The sequence below is a fragment of the Corythoichthys intestinalis genome, chromosome 17 (assembly GCF_030265065.1).
Source record: "Corythoichthys intestinalis isolate RoL2023-P3 chromosome 17, ASM3026506v1, whole genome shotgun sequence".
Taxonomy (NCBI): Eukaryota; Metazoa; Chordata; class Actinopteri; order Syngnathiformes; family Syngnathidae; genus Corythoichthys; species Corythoichthys intestinalis.
The window spans coordinates 9,464,628-9,483,585 of NC_080411.1; the positions used below are offsets into that span (position 1 = coordinate 9,464,628).

General features: G+C 37.1%; 1 protein-coding gene across 1 annotated transcript in view; it reads left to right on the forward strand.

Moving 5' to 3' along the window:
* Positions 1 to 543: 543 nt before the first annotated feature.
* Positions 544 to 18,958, forward strand: part of antxr1b (ANTXR cell adhesion molecule 1b) — a 50,647-nt gene continuing 32,232 nt past the window's right edge. Inside the window, exons 1-6 of the mRNA XM_057819697.1 lie at positions 544 to 863; positions 10,724 to 10,795; positions 10,877 to 10,948; positions 11,009 to 11,090; positions 13,963 to 13,996; positions 17,789 to 17,868. Coding sequence (XP_057675680.1) covers positions 709 to 863; positions 10,724 to 10,795; positions 10,877 to 10,948; positions 11,009 to 11,090; positions 13,963 to 13,996; positions 17,789 to 17,868 — 495 coding nt within the window. The 5' untranslated portion in view covers positions 544 to 708. The remainder of the gene's footprint in view (positions 864 to 10,723; positions 10,796 to 10,876; positions 10,949 to 11,008; positions 11,091 to 13,962; positions 13,997 to 17,788; positions 17,869 to 18,958) is intronic.

The window sequence follows — 18,958 nt, forward strand, 5'->3', positions numbered from 1 at the left end:
TTAAATATTTTAACGTGATACATTAAGCCTAAACTAAAGACTCCGGAATATGTGTAACATATTATGTCTGTAACGTTAAATACAATTAGAAAACGATTTAATTAAAAAAAATATATATATATATATAAAAGGCATGTCCGATATTTTTTTGCCGATTCCGATACTTTGAAAATGACGCGGCTACTATATATACAATAAAGATTAATAATGGAAAAAGACAATTTTGCTAATATTTGCTATTTTTTAATGACCAAAAATAGTCACTTGCTCTTTAAAGGTTTAACGTTGTCAACTGTCAACAGTGTTAAGTGTCAACTTTTAAATACTCTTCCATTATAGTGACTGCTCGCGCTAAAAGGGTTCAAATGCTCTTTTAAAAAGAAAATATTTTTCTTATCAAATGATGGAATGTGAGTTAGTATTATTGATTATGTAATGTGCTGTGAGGTTATGGCTCAGCTTTGTTGACAGGATCATTTGTGTTGAGAGAGGGAAGGACATCCAAGGCTTCACTCCCCCTTCTTCCTGCTCACATCTGTTGCTGAGGAGATGGGAGTCTGATTCCAGACGCTTTCCTAACTCCACAGCATGACTGGCTGCGACTGCGCTTGAGGCTGATTGAGGTTGAAAGACAAAACCCGGAGTGCACTCATGTTTACATTCTCCTAAAGTCATATATAGGACGAGGATTCTTTTCAATTCCGAGGAATGTCCCGGTGCTGGTGCAGGCAGGTCCTGCTTGGCGTGGAAGTGGGTATTGTGGTGGTGGCGCTGGTAGTCGGCACTGCCGGACAGAGCCACGACAGGAGAGAAGCTGGGTCATCCTGCTACGGAGGATTTGACCTGTACTTTGTTTTAGACAAGTGAGTGCTTCTCTTTTTACACTTGTATGCTTCTATGTTCAACTTTTAAGTTAAATGTCGCAATCTTCCTTTTTATGATGACAAAATGAGGTGTAAATCTATGCAAGACAAATCAGTTGTAGATTTACTCAATAAGACTAAAACAAAAATATGCATGAGACACCATTGATTTGACTGGCCTTTAAAAGATTATTGTCATCTGTTTGAGATAGACTTTACTTACTTTTCAGTGTAAAAGGCAGAGAGCTGACAGCTTTTCACTTTTACTGTCCATTAAACTGTCAGCAAGTCACAGTAATGTAAACAATCGCAAAACAGCATCATGAGTTCTGTTCTGACGATTCCGAGGGGGCCTATCTCCGCCAAAGCTGACTGAGTGGAAACACAGACAAAGAGCTTTTTCCGTTGAAAATTCTTGTGAATAAATGCTTAAATCCCTGAATTTTTTATAGATATGGACGTAAAACAGTCTCGATTCGTAGTTAAAAGCAAAAAAAACGTGCAGTTAGCATTTATTTTACGTAAGTATTACCAACTGTGATGCTAGTCAGTAAGCAAATTAGCGGCCACCATATGTAAACAAAGAGATTTTTCCGTTGAAAATTCTTGTGAATAAATGCTTAAATCCCCTGAATTCTTTATAGATATGGACGTTAAACAGTCCACATTCTTGGTTAAAAGCAAAAAAAAAAAAAAAAAAAAAAAAAAAAAAAAGTGCAGTTAGCATTGATTTTACATAAATATTACAAACTATGATGCTAGACAGTAAGCAAATTAGCGGCTGCCATATATAATCAAAAAGCATTTACCGTTGAAAATTCTTGTGAATAAATGCTTAAATCCCTGTATTCTTTATAGATATGGACGTAAAAAAGTCTCGATTCTTGGTCAAAAGCAAAAAACCTGTGCAGTTAGCATTTATTTTACGTAAATATTGCGTACAATGATGCTAGCCAGTAAGCAAATTAGCAGCCACCATACGTAAACAAAGAGGTTTTTCCGTTGAAAATTCTTGTGAATAAATGCTCAAATCCCTGAATTATTTATAGATATGAATGTAAAACAGTCTCGATTTTTGGTTAAAAGCAAATAACGGGCAGTTAGCAAAATATTGCGAACTATGATTCTAGTCAGTAAGCAAATTAGCGGCCGCCATATGTAAACAAAGAGCTTTTTTTATGAAAATTCTTGTGAATAAATGCTTAAATCCCTGAATTCTTTACAGATGTGGATGTAAAACAGTCTCGATTCTTAGTTAAAAGCAAAAAAAACGTGCAGTTAGCATTTATTTTACGCAAGTATTACCAACTGTGATGCTAGTCAGTAAGCAAATTAGCGGCCACCATATGTAAACAAAGAGATTTTTCCGTTGAAAATTCTTGTGAATAAATGCTTAAATCCCTGAATTCTTTATAGATATGGACGTTAAACAGTCCACATTCTTGGTTAAAAGCAAAAAAAAAAACAAAAAAAAAGTGCAGTTAGCATTTATTTTACATAAATATTACAAACTATGATGCTAGACAGTAAGCAAATTAGCGGCTGCCATTTATAATCAAAAAGCATTTCCCGTTGAAAATTCTTGTGAATAAAAGCTTAAATCCCTGTATTCTTTATAGATATGGACGTAAAAAAGTCTCGATTCTTGGTCAAAAGCAAAAAACCTGTGCAGTTAGCATTTATTTTACGTAAATATTGCGTACAATGATGCTAGCCAGTAAGCAAATTAGCAGCCACCATACGTAAACACAGAGGTTTTTCCGTTGAAAATTCTTGTGAATAAATGCTCAAATCCCTGAATTATTTATAGATATGAATGTAAAACAGTCTCGATTTTTGGTTAAAAGCAAATAACGGGCAGTTAGCAAAATATTGCGAACTATGATTCTAGTCAGTAAGCAAATTAGTGGCCGCCATATGTAAACAAAGAGCTTTTTTTATGAAAATTATTGTGAATAAATGCTTAAATCCCTGAATTCTTTACAGATGTGGATGTAAAACAGTCTCGATTCTTGGTTAAAGGCAAAAAAAACAAACAAAAAAAAAACGGGCAGTTAGCATTTATTTTATGTAAATATGTCGTCCTTAGTACAACAAAGAGCTTTTTGCGTTGAAAATTCTTGTGAATAAATGCTTAAATCCCTATATTCTGTGTAGATATGGACGTAAAACAGTCTCGATCATTGGTTAAAGGCAAAAATAAACAAAAAACAAAAAAAAACGGGTAGTTAGCGGGTATTTTACGTAAATATTGTGAAGTATAATGCCAATGCTGTAGTGGCTAATTTCGCCCATTAATTTTATCCACAACGTTTTCTAAATGCATGCATGGTACGAAAAATATAATATTTACCTTGAATCCTCGAACAAATCACTCCTTAGACAATCATTCCTGTTTGTATGCGGTACAGCTGTCATAATTTTTCAACCTAAATTCGGCGTTAGATCGCTGCATGTGAACGACTGCTAATAAATGAAGCGGAGTGTTCGAAGTGTGCCTTCGGGAAGGCGTGATGCAGCAATATATTATGAAGTCTATGATTTGGGCCAGAGACACATTCTCTGTAGGGGTGTACAGGTAGACACTAATCACGGTTCGGTACATACCTCGGTACGGTGGTTCCGATTCGTTAAAGGCTCGGTAGGACAGGAAAAATGAAAAGGCTATTGTTTAATCACAACATTTGAAAGTTAAAGATTGCTATAAAGATGGAAACACATGCTATATTTTTGTACATTATCCTACTAAATATATAAATAGCGTTCATGATTAAATGTTTATTTTCCCAGCAGTGCACCACGTAATTACTCTGTTGTACGGTGCTGCCTCAAGTTAAACTTCATAACAATATTAATGAATTAGAAGAATGTTTGTCCTACAGAAACCATATTAAAACAAAAATAAATTCCCCTCCCCCATCCTTTTCCATTTTCAAAATTTTTAAAAGCTCCAGGGAGCCACTAGGGCAGCGCTAAAGAGCCGCATGTGGCTGTAGTGAGTTTGCTAGTGCTCCGCTAGCTAGTACATGTTGACGGAATGACAGAACAGTCACATGGCAACAAAAAAAGCCTATGGATAGCATGCTAGCAGACTGCAAAAATCTGCAGCTCATTCTTGCTGTGAGAAGAAGACTAATTAGAATATTATTCCATTATTAAGCCTTTTCTGTCACTACTTTGGGATAGATTTGTGTCCAAAAAAAGGCTCCCCTATAATTTTAAATTCACTTGCTTATTATGTTTTATGGAGTTTGTCACTTTTTTTTTTTTTACTCATGACTGCCACCTGCGGTCTAAAGCATAAATGCGGCTAAAGCGTAGATGCAGCTCCTGAATGCCGCGCATGCTAGTACGAGCATGATCATAAAGGAATGAGCATTTGGCCAAATTAGCAATAGAAATATGAAAACAGTTAGTAGCAAGTAGGGTTGTTCCGATCATGTTTTTTTTATCCCGATCCGATCTCGATCGTTTTAGTTTGAGAATCTGCTAATCCCGATATTTCCCGATCCGATTGCTTTTTTTTTTTGCTCCCAATTCAATTCCAATCATTCCCGATAATTCTTCTCGATCATATACATTTTGGCAATGCATTAAGAAAAAAATGAATAAAACTCGCACCAATATATACATTCAACATACAGTACATAAGTACTATATTTGTTTATTATGACAATAAATCCTCAAGATGGCATTTACATTATTAACATTCTTTCTGTGAGAGGGATTCATGGATAGAAAGACTTGTAATTCTTAAAGGATAAATGTGACCTTGTATATTGTGACTAAATATTGCCATCTAGTGTATTTGTTGAGCTTTCAGTAAATGATACTGTAGCCATTAAACTTCTGCCCAAATGCATGATGGGAAGTGCAACCATGACTGCGCGTAGTGGTACCAATTGATATATCGTCTCTGCGTTGGGAAATAAAATAGGGTGTGAAGAAAAAGATCAACAACTACCTTTCTTCCCCACATTGCTTCCCACGGTATTTCTAATTGTTGAGAGAAGGATTGTAAGGCTTTAGCCAATTAAAACAAAACGTCAAAGGCTGCCAAAATTCTCTTTACATATTTAACGTTGCTTTTAACTCTATGTATATGTAAAACGATGCCATTATAGATGTGCATGCATTAATTGCGTTAAATATTTAAAAGTTATTACCGCTGTTAACACGATAAATTTGATAGCCCTAGTTTAAGCCAAAACTAAAGACTCTGGATGAGTGTAAGCCATTTTGTCTGTAACGTTAAATACAATTAGAAAACGATCTAATTAAAAAATATATATATATTTCAAAAAGGCATGTCCGATATTTTTTTGCTGATTCCGATACTTAGAAAATGACGTGATCCCGATCGATCGGGACATCTCTAGTAGCAAGTCTTAACACTAGAACTACCAAGGGCGGATCAGTTGATACAAATCACTTTTCTTATCAGGGAAGGGTCATTTGACTATTTGACTCTAATCAGCATATCTTTTGTGAGCATTGAGGTCCTCATTAGTCATTCCCATTTACACTCGCAAAACCACAAGGTTGGATTGCTCCAATTAGCATCTTGAGTGTTTGCAGGGCAGGGCTGCCTTGGCTTTGTGGGACAGTGGACCGCTAAGGCAGGCAATCGGGCGGACAACCTTTTCGCTGTATGTACTGTATACTGAAGCTTGTGTTTGCTGTGACAAAACAGCTGTTTGAGGTGCTGTGGAAAGTTCTTTGGTCATTGTGTGCTTCGACATAATAAACTGTGGACTTGTCAAGACAAAGTAAAGGTGCTTGATGGGATTTGTCACAGATGTTCTAACACTCAATTTACTAAATATAGGAAGTGTGGTTTAGCTACAGTTCTAGATGCTAGACTTACTTTCATGCCACATGGCCCTCTCATCATTTTCACACTAACCCAGGAGTTAAAAAGTCTGGATTTACAAATATTCAAGATGAGCAGCTCTCCAGAGTGAAAAACCCCCACCCCAGGTTGCTCGATTGCCTGTTTGAGTGGTCTATTGTTTGACGATGCAAAGTAGTCAGTTTGGTATCAGGTCATTTGACGCCTTTCTAGTATTTCTTTATAGCCAAAAACCCCCGGGACTTCCAGTGTTAAGTGGGTCGGAAAAGTGTTTTTACCAAGTGTTCACCCATTCTGAGTGTGACATCTTCCTTTTGGAGATTATTTTTTTAGTGGGCGGAGCCTAGCATCTTCAAAAGGAAGACTAATTTAGGATATTATATTTATATTATATATTTATATTTCACTATTAAACCTTTTCTGTCACTTTTTTGGATGGTTTTGTCTCCAAAATATGGTCGGCTATCATTTTAAAGTCACTTGCAGTAGTATGTCTTCTACAGAATGACTTCGTCGGAACCCTAACCCTAACCCAAAAGCTCTGATTTTAGTTCTGAACCAGAAATTCATCATTCCGACACTCTCGATGACAAAGTTGAAATTGGAGTTGCATTTGTTGCAGTTGTAAAGCATTTCAAAATGATATCGTATAATATCGACATCGGTTTTTCATTATCAGTTTCCGGCCAATATGCTTATTGCCTTCGAAGTGAATTTAGAAGCCTTTTGCCTTTGTACAAGGGTTGGTCACAGCTTAGCACAGCTTCTCCTGATTTTTCACGGAATGTTTATTTGGAAAACTTTAAAGTTGTTAAATTTATCATTATTAAAGCATCACAATACAATTAGCCAGAACATGTTAAGTTCAAACCCACATATATCGGTATCGGTTCTATATCGGTATCAGATTTTTGGAGTTGGGCAATATCGGGATATCGGTTATCGGTTAAAAAGTCATTATCGGACAACTCTAGTCGAGATACAAGTCAAAAGTTTTACCTTACGTTTCCTTTGTGCTTGAGCGCCATGTTTTTAGGGGGGCGCTTCCTCTCCTTGAAGTTGCTCTTCATTGTCAGTAGTGTAATTGCGATCTCGGAACAAAGCTCTTCATCTTCAAATTTGGAACCAATAAATTTTCACCACTGCACTTGCGTCATCCAACAGATTGATATATCAATAAAGCAGCCTCCGCCTAAACGAAATCTTCGGAAAGCAAGAAAACAAAGTTAAACCTATTCATAATGTACCAGGACAAATCCTAACGTGAGTTGTCAACACCCAATCAAGTAACACGCTGAAAATTTTAGATGTCTTATGTCAAATAAACACTCCTCAGTTCTTTGAATAAACATGATGTCACACAAATCGGTCAACACCACCGGTAGTAGAATCTTAGAAAGCAAGGAGAGGCAATGAGAATCAAATATGCTCTATTGATAATAAAAACACACTGCTGGGATTTGTGTTGTCAAACTGCAGCCACGCGTCACTTACAGTATATGGCAGCTGCAGCCTAAGTCTTTGTCCTAGCGTCAGAACCCTTTCTCCATGAGAGCCAGCTGTTCCAAAGAGCGTTTGGCTGCGCCGGCGCCGGCACTCACATCACAGGATAATAAATGAAAACAGAAGCGGAAAGAAGCTTGCAGAGGCTTCTCTTGATTTACATACTTATTCTTGTCTTGGGCTTTCAGTTTCTGCAAAATTAGATCTAGTGCTGTAAGACTTCAAATTTTTATGTAATATCAAGGAACTTTGCGGATTAAAGATTTGTGCAATGACATTGTGAATTATGCTTCCTAGTTTCTTTATGAAAGAAATCATAGGTGGAGTTTTAGTTTTTGTTGTGGGTGGTTGTTGTTGTGGGCAAAACATGAAACAAAGAAATTCCAAATATCCATCTTGCTGTGTAATTTTGGCTAAGCAAACCAAAGGACCGTGTCTGAGGTGCTAGTCACATTATCTGTTCTTCCTGCCAACGGCCCGCCCCGCGAAAGCCTTCAAAAAGACAATGTTTTGTTGACTCGTGATATGGTGACCCTGAGTCTCTTCCTCGCCTGAGTATGTTGCTGTTTGGCCTTGCCGTTTGATCGTTGTCGACCTGAATTAATTGTCAACTTGTGTTTCGAAGCCTTTTTCCAGCTTTCAAAATGGAGTCAGTACAAAGGGTTAAGACTAAGGTGAACGCGCCCGGGTTGTCGGAAACCAAGTTTCATGTGTAGTTCTCTCTTTGGGTTTTCACCTCCGCCGTTCGCCATGTTGAGTACATGCAAATATAGCAGCCGGACATCGAAGAGGTGGATAACTTGGAATTTTGTGTAAGTGTAATTCTGTGATAATGTGTAGTTCATTTGACGTGCCAACGCAAGTTGAGATTAGGTTGGCCCATGAAAATAAAACTACAAATATGGACGCTTCGGTCCTATAGGTTTTTTTTTAACACTGAAAATCATTATCTACTGTATTTATGTGTTCCTGCTCGCTTTATTACTATTCCCGTCCCATCTCAATCACAGGATTAAGAAAATTTTGACTCCCGTCCTGCAGGATTTCTCAAAATAATTTATGCTGTAATTAGGGCTGTCAAAATTATCGCGTTAACGGGCGGTAATTAATTTTTTAAATTAATCACGTTAAAATATTTGACGCAATTTACGCACATGCCCCCGCTCAAACATTAAAATGACAGCACAGTGAAATTTGTACTTGTTGTGTTTTTCGGAGTTTTGTCACCCTCTTGCTGGCGCTTGGGTGCGACTGATTTTATAGGCTTCAGAACCCATGAGCATTGTGTAAGTAATTATTGGCATTAACAGTGGCGGGCTACTAGTTGATTTTTTGATTGAAAATTTCACAAATTTTATTAAAACAAAAACATTAAGAGGGGTTTTAATATGAAATTTCTATAACTTGTACTAACATTTATCTTTTAAAAACTACAAGTCTTTCTATCCATGGATCGCTTTAACAGAATGTTAATAATGGTAATGCCATCTTGTTGATTTATTGTTATTATAAACAAATACAGTACTTATGTACCGTATGTTGAATGTATATCCCCATCTTGTGTCTCATCTTTCCATTCCAACAATAATTTACAGAAAAATATGGCATATTTTATAGACGGTTTGAATTGCGATTAATTACGATTAATTAATTTTAAGTAATTAACTCGATTAAAAATTTTAATCGTTTGACACCCCTAGCTGTAATAGGAAAATCAATAACCATAATTTTCACACTATAAGGCGCAACTGACTATAAGCCGCCACCCACCAAATTTGACACCAAAACGACATTTGTTCATAGATAAGCCGCACTGGACTATAAACTGCAGCTGTCCACACTATATTATGGGATATTTACACCAAAAGATATTAACCGGTAACACTTTATTTGACAGCGCCATCATACGACTGTCTTAAAAACGAATGAACCACCATTGCTTCAAGAAGAACCTCTGCTGTCAACACTGTTGTTGTCCAACATGCCTCCAAGCATGCATTGCAGCACTACAGATGTAAATAACAATCAAAATTCATGTTCTGTGCTAATTATTTCTTCAGTTACTGTTCTTGTTGTTTCAATAATTGCTATTTATGGTATTTGTCAACACGTTATTTGACAGTGGCGCCATAAGACTGTCATTAGAAAATCATAATTATGACATGACGCTGCCATGAGCATTAATGAATGCTTATGACAGATGTCATTTTGTTTCATTCGGCAAATTATCTCACTTTTGAATGGATGTAAAAGATCTGACCTGGACATAAATGGAGTTAGTGACATAATTTGCCGGATGACACTTCATGACATGGGTATAGCCTTCAGTAATGCCCATGATAATTTCATGTCATGATTTTGAAGGTCTTATGACGCCGTTGTCAAATAAACTGTTACATATTTACCCAAATAAATCAACAAATAAGCCGCAGGATTCAAAATGAAGGAAAAAAGTAGTGGCTTATAGTCTGAAAATTACGTTAGATGCAATGACAAATTTCAGCCTTCCTCCCCTCAATCTCTGGGTATAATACAAATACTAAATATTAGAGATGTCCCGATCCCGATCGATCGGCATCCCGATATATATATATATATATATATATATTTTTTTTTTTTTAATTTAATCATTTTCTAATTGTATTTAACGTTACAGACATAATATGTTAGACTCATCCAAAGTCTTTAGTTTAGGCTTAAGGTAGGGTTATCAAATTTTTCCCGATAATGGCGGTAATTAATTGTTTTAAAAACTGTATCATGTTAAAATATTTAACACAATTAATGCATGTGCTGCACGACCCACTGACGCATTGCGCTCAATCTGTAATGGCGCCGTTTTACATATATAGAGAGATAAAGGCAGCGTTTAATGAGTAAAGGGAATTTGGGCGGCCTTTGGAGCCTATTCTAATTGGTTAGAGTCTTACAATCCCTCTCCCTATGATTAGATATATCATGGGAAGCAATGTGGGGAAGCAAGGTAGCAATTCATCTTTTTCCTAACAACTTATGTTATTTCCCAACGCAGAGAAGACATATCCATTGGTAGCACTACGCACAGTCATGGTTCCACTTCCCATCATGCATTTAGGCATGCCTACAGTATCATTTACTGAAAGCTCAACAAATACACTAGATGGCAATACTTAGTCACAATATACAAAGTCACAAGTCTTTCTATCCGTGGATCCCTCTCACAGAAATAATGTTAATAATGTAAATGCCATCTTGAGGATTTATTGTCAAATACAGTACTTATGTACTGTATGTTGAATGTATATATTTGTCCGAGTTTTATTCATTTTTTTCTTAATGCATTGCCAAAATGTATATGATCGGGAAAAATGATCGGGAATTATTGGAACTGAATCGGGAGCAAAAAAAAGCAATCGGATCGGGAAATATCGGGATCGGCAGATACTCAAACTAAAACGATCGGGATCGGATCGGGAGCAAAAAACATGATCGGCACAACCCTACTAAAAATGTCTATCATTTTCAGATCTGGCAGCGTGCAACATTACTGGAATGAAATTTATTACTTTGTGGACCGCCTGGCTTACAAGTTTATCAGGTGGGGTACACATAGTTTGAAATGTTTTAAAAACGCTAAAATAAACTGAATGGTTTAACCATGTCCTCTTCTTTTTGTCAGTCCTCAGCTACGGATGTCCTTTATAGTCTTTTCAACAGAAGGACGGATTCTCATGCCACTAACGGAAGACAGGTGCTACATCAACCGATGCTGTCATGTCCTTTCTTTGGTTAATTTCTATTTTCCTTTCAGAGAGCAAATACGGACTGGCTTAGAGAAGCTCAGCATGGTCGACCCGGGTGGGGACACCAACATGCATCTTGGTTTGTCAAAGGTGAATCAGCTGTTATTTTCAATACTTAAAACAATCCTGAGAACTATCAAGTCTAGATGAGTTTAGAGTTCTTTAATAATTTATTACAGAACATAATGCTTTTTATTTCTTTTGTTAATACCACACGGAGCCCTTCAAGGGACATCGACAGAAATTTAAATAAAATTAAGCTATATGGTGCGTACCAGATTGTTTTTAGTGTACAACAGAAACTATCTGAAAAACATTAGCATTATACAGCATTTTAGCTAGCAGACTTTTGCTATGCAAGTTAGACAATTGTTGTAAACATTAGCATTATATAGCATTTAAGCTAGCGGACTTTTGTCATGCAAGTAAGCCAATAGCTTACCGCATGAATGCTAATTTTAGACCGTGATGTTACCATCATAACGTAGAAGTGGGACATTATCGACACGTCCTCGCACACAAACCATGTTATATCTGCTTGTTTTCTCCGGTAATTTTTCTAAAATTAACATGCCGATCAAACACTGCTGCTACGGAACTTGTACAAACGACTCTAGACATTAAGACATATGAAGGATGTTTTCTTCATACGTTTCCCGAAATCAAAAACTCGGAGGAAAAAATGTGAAGAATGGATCAACTTGCGCAGATGTCCAAAAGACCAGTTTAACGCCAGCAAGGTGAAGCTATTTTCATTTCATATGCAGTAAACATTTTGTTGGGGGCCATGGTCCTTCAGAGGACGAAGAGGTAAGCCATCTTGATATTTTTACTTATTTTTTAGTGTGGCGTTTTGCCGTGCTGCTTCTGTCTGACAATGAATGACCTGAAAAAAATTAAAATGGAATCTGACTGCCACCGTTGTTTTCTCTTGTAAAGAAACAACTTCAGTAAGGGGGAAGTGCAAATAAATTAAATAGAATTAAGATTTGTTATCAACGAAAAAATTAAAAGTGTTCTTTGGCTGTCACTGCCTAGCATTTGTGATCGCTACACAAAACTAACAATATAAATTGCCCCCAAGAATGGTCAGAGACGTAAGACAACCATAGGATATAATATATAAGACAGACAGGGCATATGACGGTAAAGGATAGCTTGTTAAAACAGGAGAACGTCATTGTCAGTGGCATTTTTCAGCCCTCGACACGAAAGCCATCTCTTCAACTGAACATTTGTATGTTCTTCCACATCTTTACCAGTGAATTTGGCACCAGGGACATCATTTTCAGACAGAATTTGTAGGTTTATTTTAGTAAATATCTCTTTCATACACTATTTACATGCATTTAGCATGATTGACAAACGCGAGCGTGTCCCCCCCTTAGCAACAGTTGCTAACGTCATGAATATTAATGAGCGGAAGTGACGTTTAGCGTGCAGTACGCGAATGCAACAATTGGCTAACTTGCATAGCAAAAGTCCACTAGCTTAAATGCTATATAGTAGGGTGACCATATTTTGATTTCCAAAAAAGGGGACACTCAACCCGGCCTCAAGATACTTGAATTTTACTCGAAGTTCACTCAAAGATGCCTATATCACTTTAATATATTTAAAGAGTGCCCCCTTTACTCTGGATGGGAAAATGCAGTTTGAAAATAAAAAAATAAATAATAATGACTAAAATATAATATAATATAATATATATATATATATATATATATATATATAAAATGCAGACCCATGGAAATGTAGTCCAGTCAGTAAACTGACAAACTATTCAACCAGCATGTTTCCAAACGTAGCTGTTCAAAACTATGTTTCCCATAATGCCTAGCATGGTTTAGCTTACTGATAGCTAGCTGAGGCAAAATCAAACTTTGCTAGAAAAGTTTACAATCTTTGGCAGCGCAACGATGCGACACCAAATGGGATTTTACAGTCAAATCTCCGACAGCAGTCAACAGTTGCCATTATTTACGTATTTATCGTTAAACACTTAACAACTGGGCAGGCGTTGTGGCCAAATTGTCAATCCAGTAGATGGCGGTAATGCCTCATGATAGGGGTAAACTGCCAACAAAAACAAGAAGAACTACTCCTTTCCTCCCTTCTAGTAGGAGCCATGTCAACTGCTGCCACCCAGCGGCCGGAGGGATTCTCTTCAAATTGGTCCCGTGAAAAATCATAAAAACCGGACATTTTTATGAATTTATAAAACCCGCCCGGACGACGAGGATACTACGTGAAAGTAGGACTTGTCCGGGCAAAAGAGGATGTTTGGTCATCCTACTATATAATGCTAATGTTTACCAGATAGTTTCTGGTGCGCACCAGATTGCTTAAATTCATTTTATTTCTGTCGATGTCCCTTCAGGGGCTCCGTAATATCTTTATCCATCTTATTTTGTTGTTTAGTAGCCATTAAAAAGATCTTAACAACACAATCTTCTAAAAACGTTGCCAAGTACAAAACATACTTTTTATTTCTTTTGACGATATCCTTGTCCATCTTGTTTGTTATTTCGTAGCTCATAAATAATTTAAAAAAACAAAAAAAAAATCTGTTTCACCTGATTCTGATCTAAAAATGATGTGCTAGGGCTCATTTTCCGATCACATGATCGTCTCGCTGACATCCCTAGTTGTGACACCTCTGGATTATTTTGTTTCTTGTTGACCTAACTCACTAACTGCAATAGACGTTAAATTTGTTTGAAATGGCATGGCTGCCACTGCCAGCATCCCTAGTAAAATTTGACTGGATGTCTATCGGCGTCAATGGTAGTCAATGAGTTAAAATTTAAAAATTGAAATAAAAAAATACATTTTAAAAACCCGACTTTTTTCACCTGATTCCAATTTTCTAAAAATAACGTGATCTTGACCTATTTACGATCCCATGATCGGAATGGGGACATTTGTGGTATAAAGGAATTCTCGCTGATTTATCTTTCAGGCCAGTGAGCAAATTTACTACGGCACAGGAGATGGTGAGTTTTGCGTTCTCACACTTCATCATGCATTTTTCTCTGAGTCTTTGTGTCCATTCATTTCAACTTAGTTCACTCACATATGGCATAATCATCAGAGGGAGCCAAAACAACCTGAAAACACAGCTGTCAAATTTCTCACCGATATACAGTATCATATAAGAGTGTCAGTTCATCATGTATTTTTATTTTGACGGAAATTGTACGTATTGTAAGTATGACAGCAGAGGTGGGTAGAGTAGCCGAAAATTTTACTCAAGTAAGAGTAGCGTTGCTTCAGAATAATATTACTCAAGTAAAAGTAGTCATCCAAAAATGTACTCCAGTACAGGTAAAAAAGTATTAAGTGAAAAGAATGCTCAAGTAATGAGTAACAGTGTAACTGCTTATGATGTTTGATTTTTTTCTCAGCACAAAATTATCTATTTGAACTGTAATTATTATACTGCACTATAACCTATTATAAAACCACATTAAGCCAAAGAAATACCCAAAAAAACATTAAGAACAAAATCTACAGAAATAAAGCATCATTCATCCAAAGAGCATGAGTGCCCTCTCGTGGAGAAAACATATTTTCTATTATGAAATTAAAAGGCTCATATCTCTGATTTTCCTTGGTCAATTGGTGCCAAATAAATACTACGAGGGTGGTTAAATCCCAGGCTTTCGAGTCATGTTGACGGCAGCGCACTGTGTCAAATACTTAATTTTTTATGGTGCTTAAAAGACGCCACGTGATTGAACAGGACGGCATAATCATACAACGGCAAGCTTGAGTCTGATTAGTATAATGGAGTCATGTGATTATTGCTGCGATGTGTCATTGGTGAAACTGGTAGAGCCACTTTTGGCATCTCTGGCAAAAAAAAATAGAATAAAAATCTAATATGTAGAATAAAGAGGAAAAATGTAATGACTAATGTAGCCCAAAGTAGCAGAGTAAGAGTTTCTTCTTCACAAATCTACTCAGTAGAAGTAAAAAGTACTGCTTAGTAAAACTACTCTTATAGGTAAATTTTTCTCAAAAATTACTCAAGTAAATGTAACGGAGTTAATGTAACGAAGTTAATGTAACGCGTTGCTACCTGTCAAGTTCAAATACGAATCCCTAGGTCGACATTTATAATACTACCCAAAATAAGGAGAGAAGGCACTCAATTTAGTTGAAAAGCTTGCAAGGAGAAGGAGGGGAAACTATACAGCTTCCGCAGTCTTTCTGCTTAGCCCTCCCTTCACCGGTCTTTTATTTGGGATGACCCTAGCAACAGAGGGGTGTCTTGCCCTATTAGGGAAAGGGGACGCAAGCTGGGGACACCCCTTGTATTTGTTTGGCTATGTGTGTGCATGTAGTTGGAATTATATACAAGTGTGTCAGCACATTTCAGCAAAGCAAAGTTGCCTCTTTTGCCTGTCCTTGAACAGGCAAGAGGCCTCTTCGAGGCTTCTTCAAGAAAAAACATTCCTTCTTTGTGAGCAACAATGAGCAAAAGCATTTCTTCATTGCGAGCAGTTATTGATTAGAGCAATTATATAATAAACAGCCTAATAATTATCTCATCAAATACATTTCATGAAGCAATAGCATTTGGCAAGTAATAAAATGCAACAATATGATTTCTTAAATGTCCTAGACAGTTTAGTCTCTCAATGTCTGTGGCTTGTCCTTGAAGTTCACTTGTTGAAGGATTTAAACCAGTCAAAATGACAAGGCAGTTCTATCAAGAGCTAAACATGTCTATAGTAATCAATCACAAAAATGTCTCTTTACTGCAATCAATCTTGGAACATACAATTATAGCAATCAATACTTTACTGTGAACCTTCATTGGTAAAAGCAAATATTTAATAACAATTTAATCGGTACAGTGGGGCAAATAAGTATTTAGTCAACCACCAATTGTGCAAGTTCTCCCACTTGAAAAGATTGGAGATGCCTGTAATTGTCAACATGGGTAAACCTCAACCATGAGAGACAGAATGTTAAAAAAAAAACAGAAAATCACATTGTTTGATTTTTTGCTAATCATGGTGGAAAATAAGTATTTGGTCAATACCAAAAGTTCATCTCAATACTTTGTTATGTACCCTTTGTTGGCAATAACGGAGGCCAAACGTTTTCTGTAACTCTTCACAAGCTTTTCACACACTGTTGCTGGTATTTTGGCCCATTCCTCCATGCAGATCTCCTCTAGAGCAGTGATGTTTTGGGGCTGTCGTTGGGCAACACTGACTTTCAACTCCCTCCACAGATTTTCTAGGGGTTGAGATCTGGAGATTGGCCAGGCCACTCCAGGACCTTGAAATGCTTCTTACGAAGCCACTCCTTTGTTGCCCTGGCTGTGTGTTTGGGATCATTGCCATGCTGAAAGACCCAGCCACGTCTCATCTTCAATGCCCTTGCTGATGGAAGGAGATTTTCACTCAAAATCTTTCGATACATGGCCCCATTCATTCTTTCCTTTACATAGATCAGTCGTCCTGGTCCCTTTGCCGAAAAACAGCTGCAAAGCATGATGTTTCCACCCCCATCCTTCACAGTGGGTATGGTGTTCTTCGGATGCAAGTCAGTATTATTTCTCCTCCAAACACGAAAATCTGTGTTTCTACCAAAAAGTTCTATTTTCAATTCATCTGACCATAACACATTCTCCCAGTCCTCTTCTGGATCATCCAAATGCTCTCTAGCGAACCGCAGACGGGCCTGGACGTGTACTGGCTTCAGGAGGGGGATATGTCTGGCAGTGCAGGATTTGAGTCCTTGGCGGTGCACTGTGTTACTGATAGTAGCCTTTGTTACTGTGGTCCCAGCTCTCTGTAGGTCATTCTACTAGGTCCCGCCGTGTGGTTCTGGGATTTTTGCTCACCGTTCTTGTTATCATTTTGACGCCACGGGGTGAGATCTTGCATGGAGCCCCAGATCGAGGGAGATTATCAGTGGTCTTGTATGTCTTCCATTTTCTAATAATTGCTCCGACAGTTGATTTCTTTACACCAAGCGTTTTACCTATTGCAGATTCAGTCTTCCGAGCCAATTTTGTCCTTCAACAGCTCTTTGGCCATAATGGAGTTTGGAGTGTGACAGATTGAGGTTGTAGATGTAGGTGTCTTTTATAGCGATAATGAGTTAAAACAGGTGCCATTAATACAGGTAACGAGTGGAGCCTCGTTAGACCTCGTTAGAAGAAGTTAGACCTCTTTGACAGCCAGAAATCTTGCTTGTTTGTAGGTGACCAAATACTTATTTTCCACTCTAATTTGGAAATAAATTCTTTAAAAATCAAACAATGTGATCCCCCCCCCCCCCCACATTCTGTCTCTCATGGTTGAGGTTTACCCATGTTGACAAATACAAGCCTTTCTAATCTTTATTGGTGGTTGACTAAATACTTATTTGCCCCACTGTATCTTATCATTACCCACCTCTGTATTACAGCAACTGAGCATCGCTTGTTGACATTTTAAACTACGATTCCTTATTTCAAAGGACGGGTGGCAAGTCTATGCGTACTGCATTTAAAGATAGAAAACCTGACAGAACCAGTATAAACTGAGAACCCTGTACACTACACAAGAATGGAATTTCATACTTTAAAAAGTGTCATTTTGGTTATATAAAACTTAACTGTTTTTTTTTTTTTAGCTACTATGCAAGAGGAGGCAGTGAACATTAAAATTTTAAAATGAAACTAAACGTAATCACTGTAGTCTTGTGTTATATTTATTAAGTTGGATGAGAATGATCTTATGGTTGACTTTTGTTTTAATGAGCATATTTTTTTCTGCCTTCAGGCTACCGGACAGCCAGCGTCATAATTGCTTTGACGGATGGTGAATTGAGGGAAAATCAATTTGATCTGGCTCAAAGAGAGGCAAGAAACTTTTTCTTAAAACATGCGTCAAATATCATTGGTTAATGCTTCATTGACTTTGTCGTTAGTAGCAACATCATTCATAAGCGACTGTTCAAAACGTCAGAAGCAATGGGGTTGTCTGTGCTTACTGCTTTTTTAATGTGCAGAGGTAACTGTTGCCTTGTATGGTGACTATGTTGCAAATTGACACACTACTGAAATGCTGTCACACACACATACATAAAACACATAACTAAAGTTTTCAGACATAATGCTAAAGTTGTTTTCGCTAATGCGCACAACTGAAATTCTTTCACACACAATCACTACTGAAACGCTCTCACACATACCGTAATTTTCGGACTGTAAGTTGCTACTTTTATCCCCTCATTTTGGATCCTGCGGCTTATAGTCCAGTGTGGCTTATTTGTCGATTTATTTAGGGTATTAGGTAACACTCTTTTTGACAGTGGCATCATAAGACTGCTATAAGACTGTCATAATTTTGAAATTACACTATCATGGGCATTAATGAATGCTTATGACGGTTGTCATTTAGTGTCATTCGGCAAATGATGTCACTACCTCCAATAATGTCCAGCTACACTTGTTTAACTCGAACTTGATTACAGTTTGAAAGTTACTTTGCTATCAAAAGCTCTATTTGTCTTGTTGTTTATATTATTTTATAAAAGGAAAACATTATAATAGTAATGTTATAATAGCTGTGTTAAAGTCGAAGTTATGTTTGAAATGTATGCTTTCACAAAAAGCGCAATATCTCTGGTTTTTCTTCAGAAATTGGAAAATTGCTCAAACTAAGCTATTTTCTAATGCTGATTTCTAAGGAATGAAAAAGATATGAACTTACTTTTTTTCCTGCTGAAAGAAGAGAGTCTAATCTTTCTTTTGGTGGGTTCCATGTTTATATAGCAATAGAACAGAGTTTTCTGTGGGCCTTGCAAAATCAGTCAAAATCCAGTAAAACAGCCGGGAGCGAAGTGGTTGCACCGGTGAAAATGGCTGGGAGTGAATGAGTTAATCTTTGCATATGGCACAAAGTTATCTATATGAACTGTTGTTACAATGATCCTGTACAACAACCAAT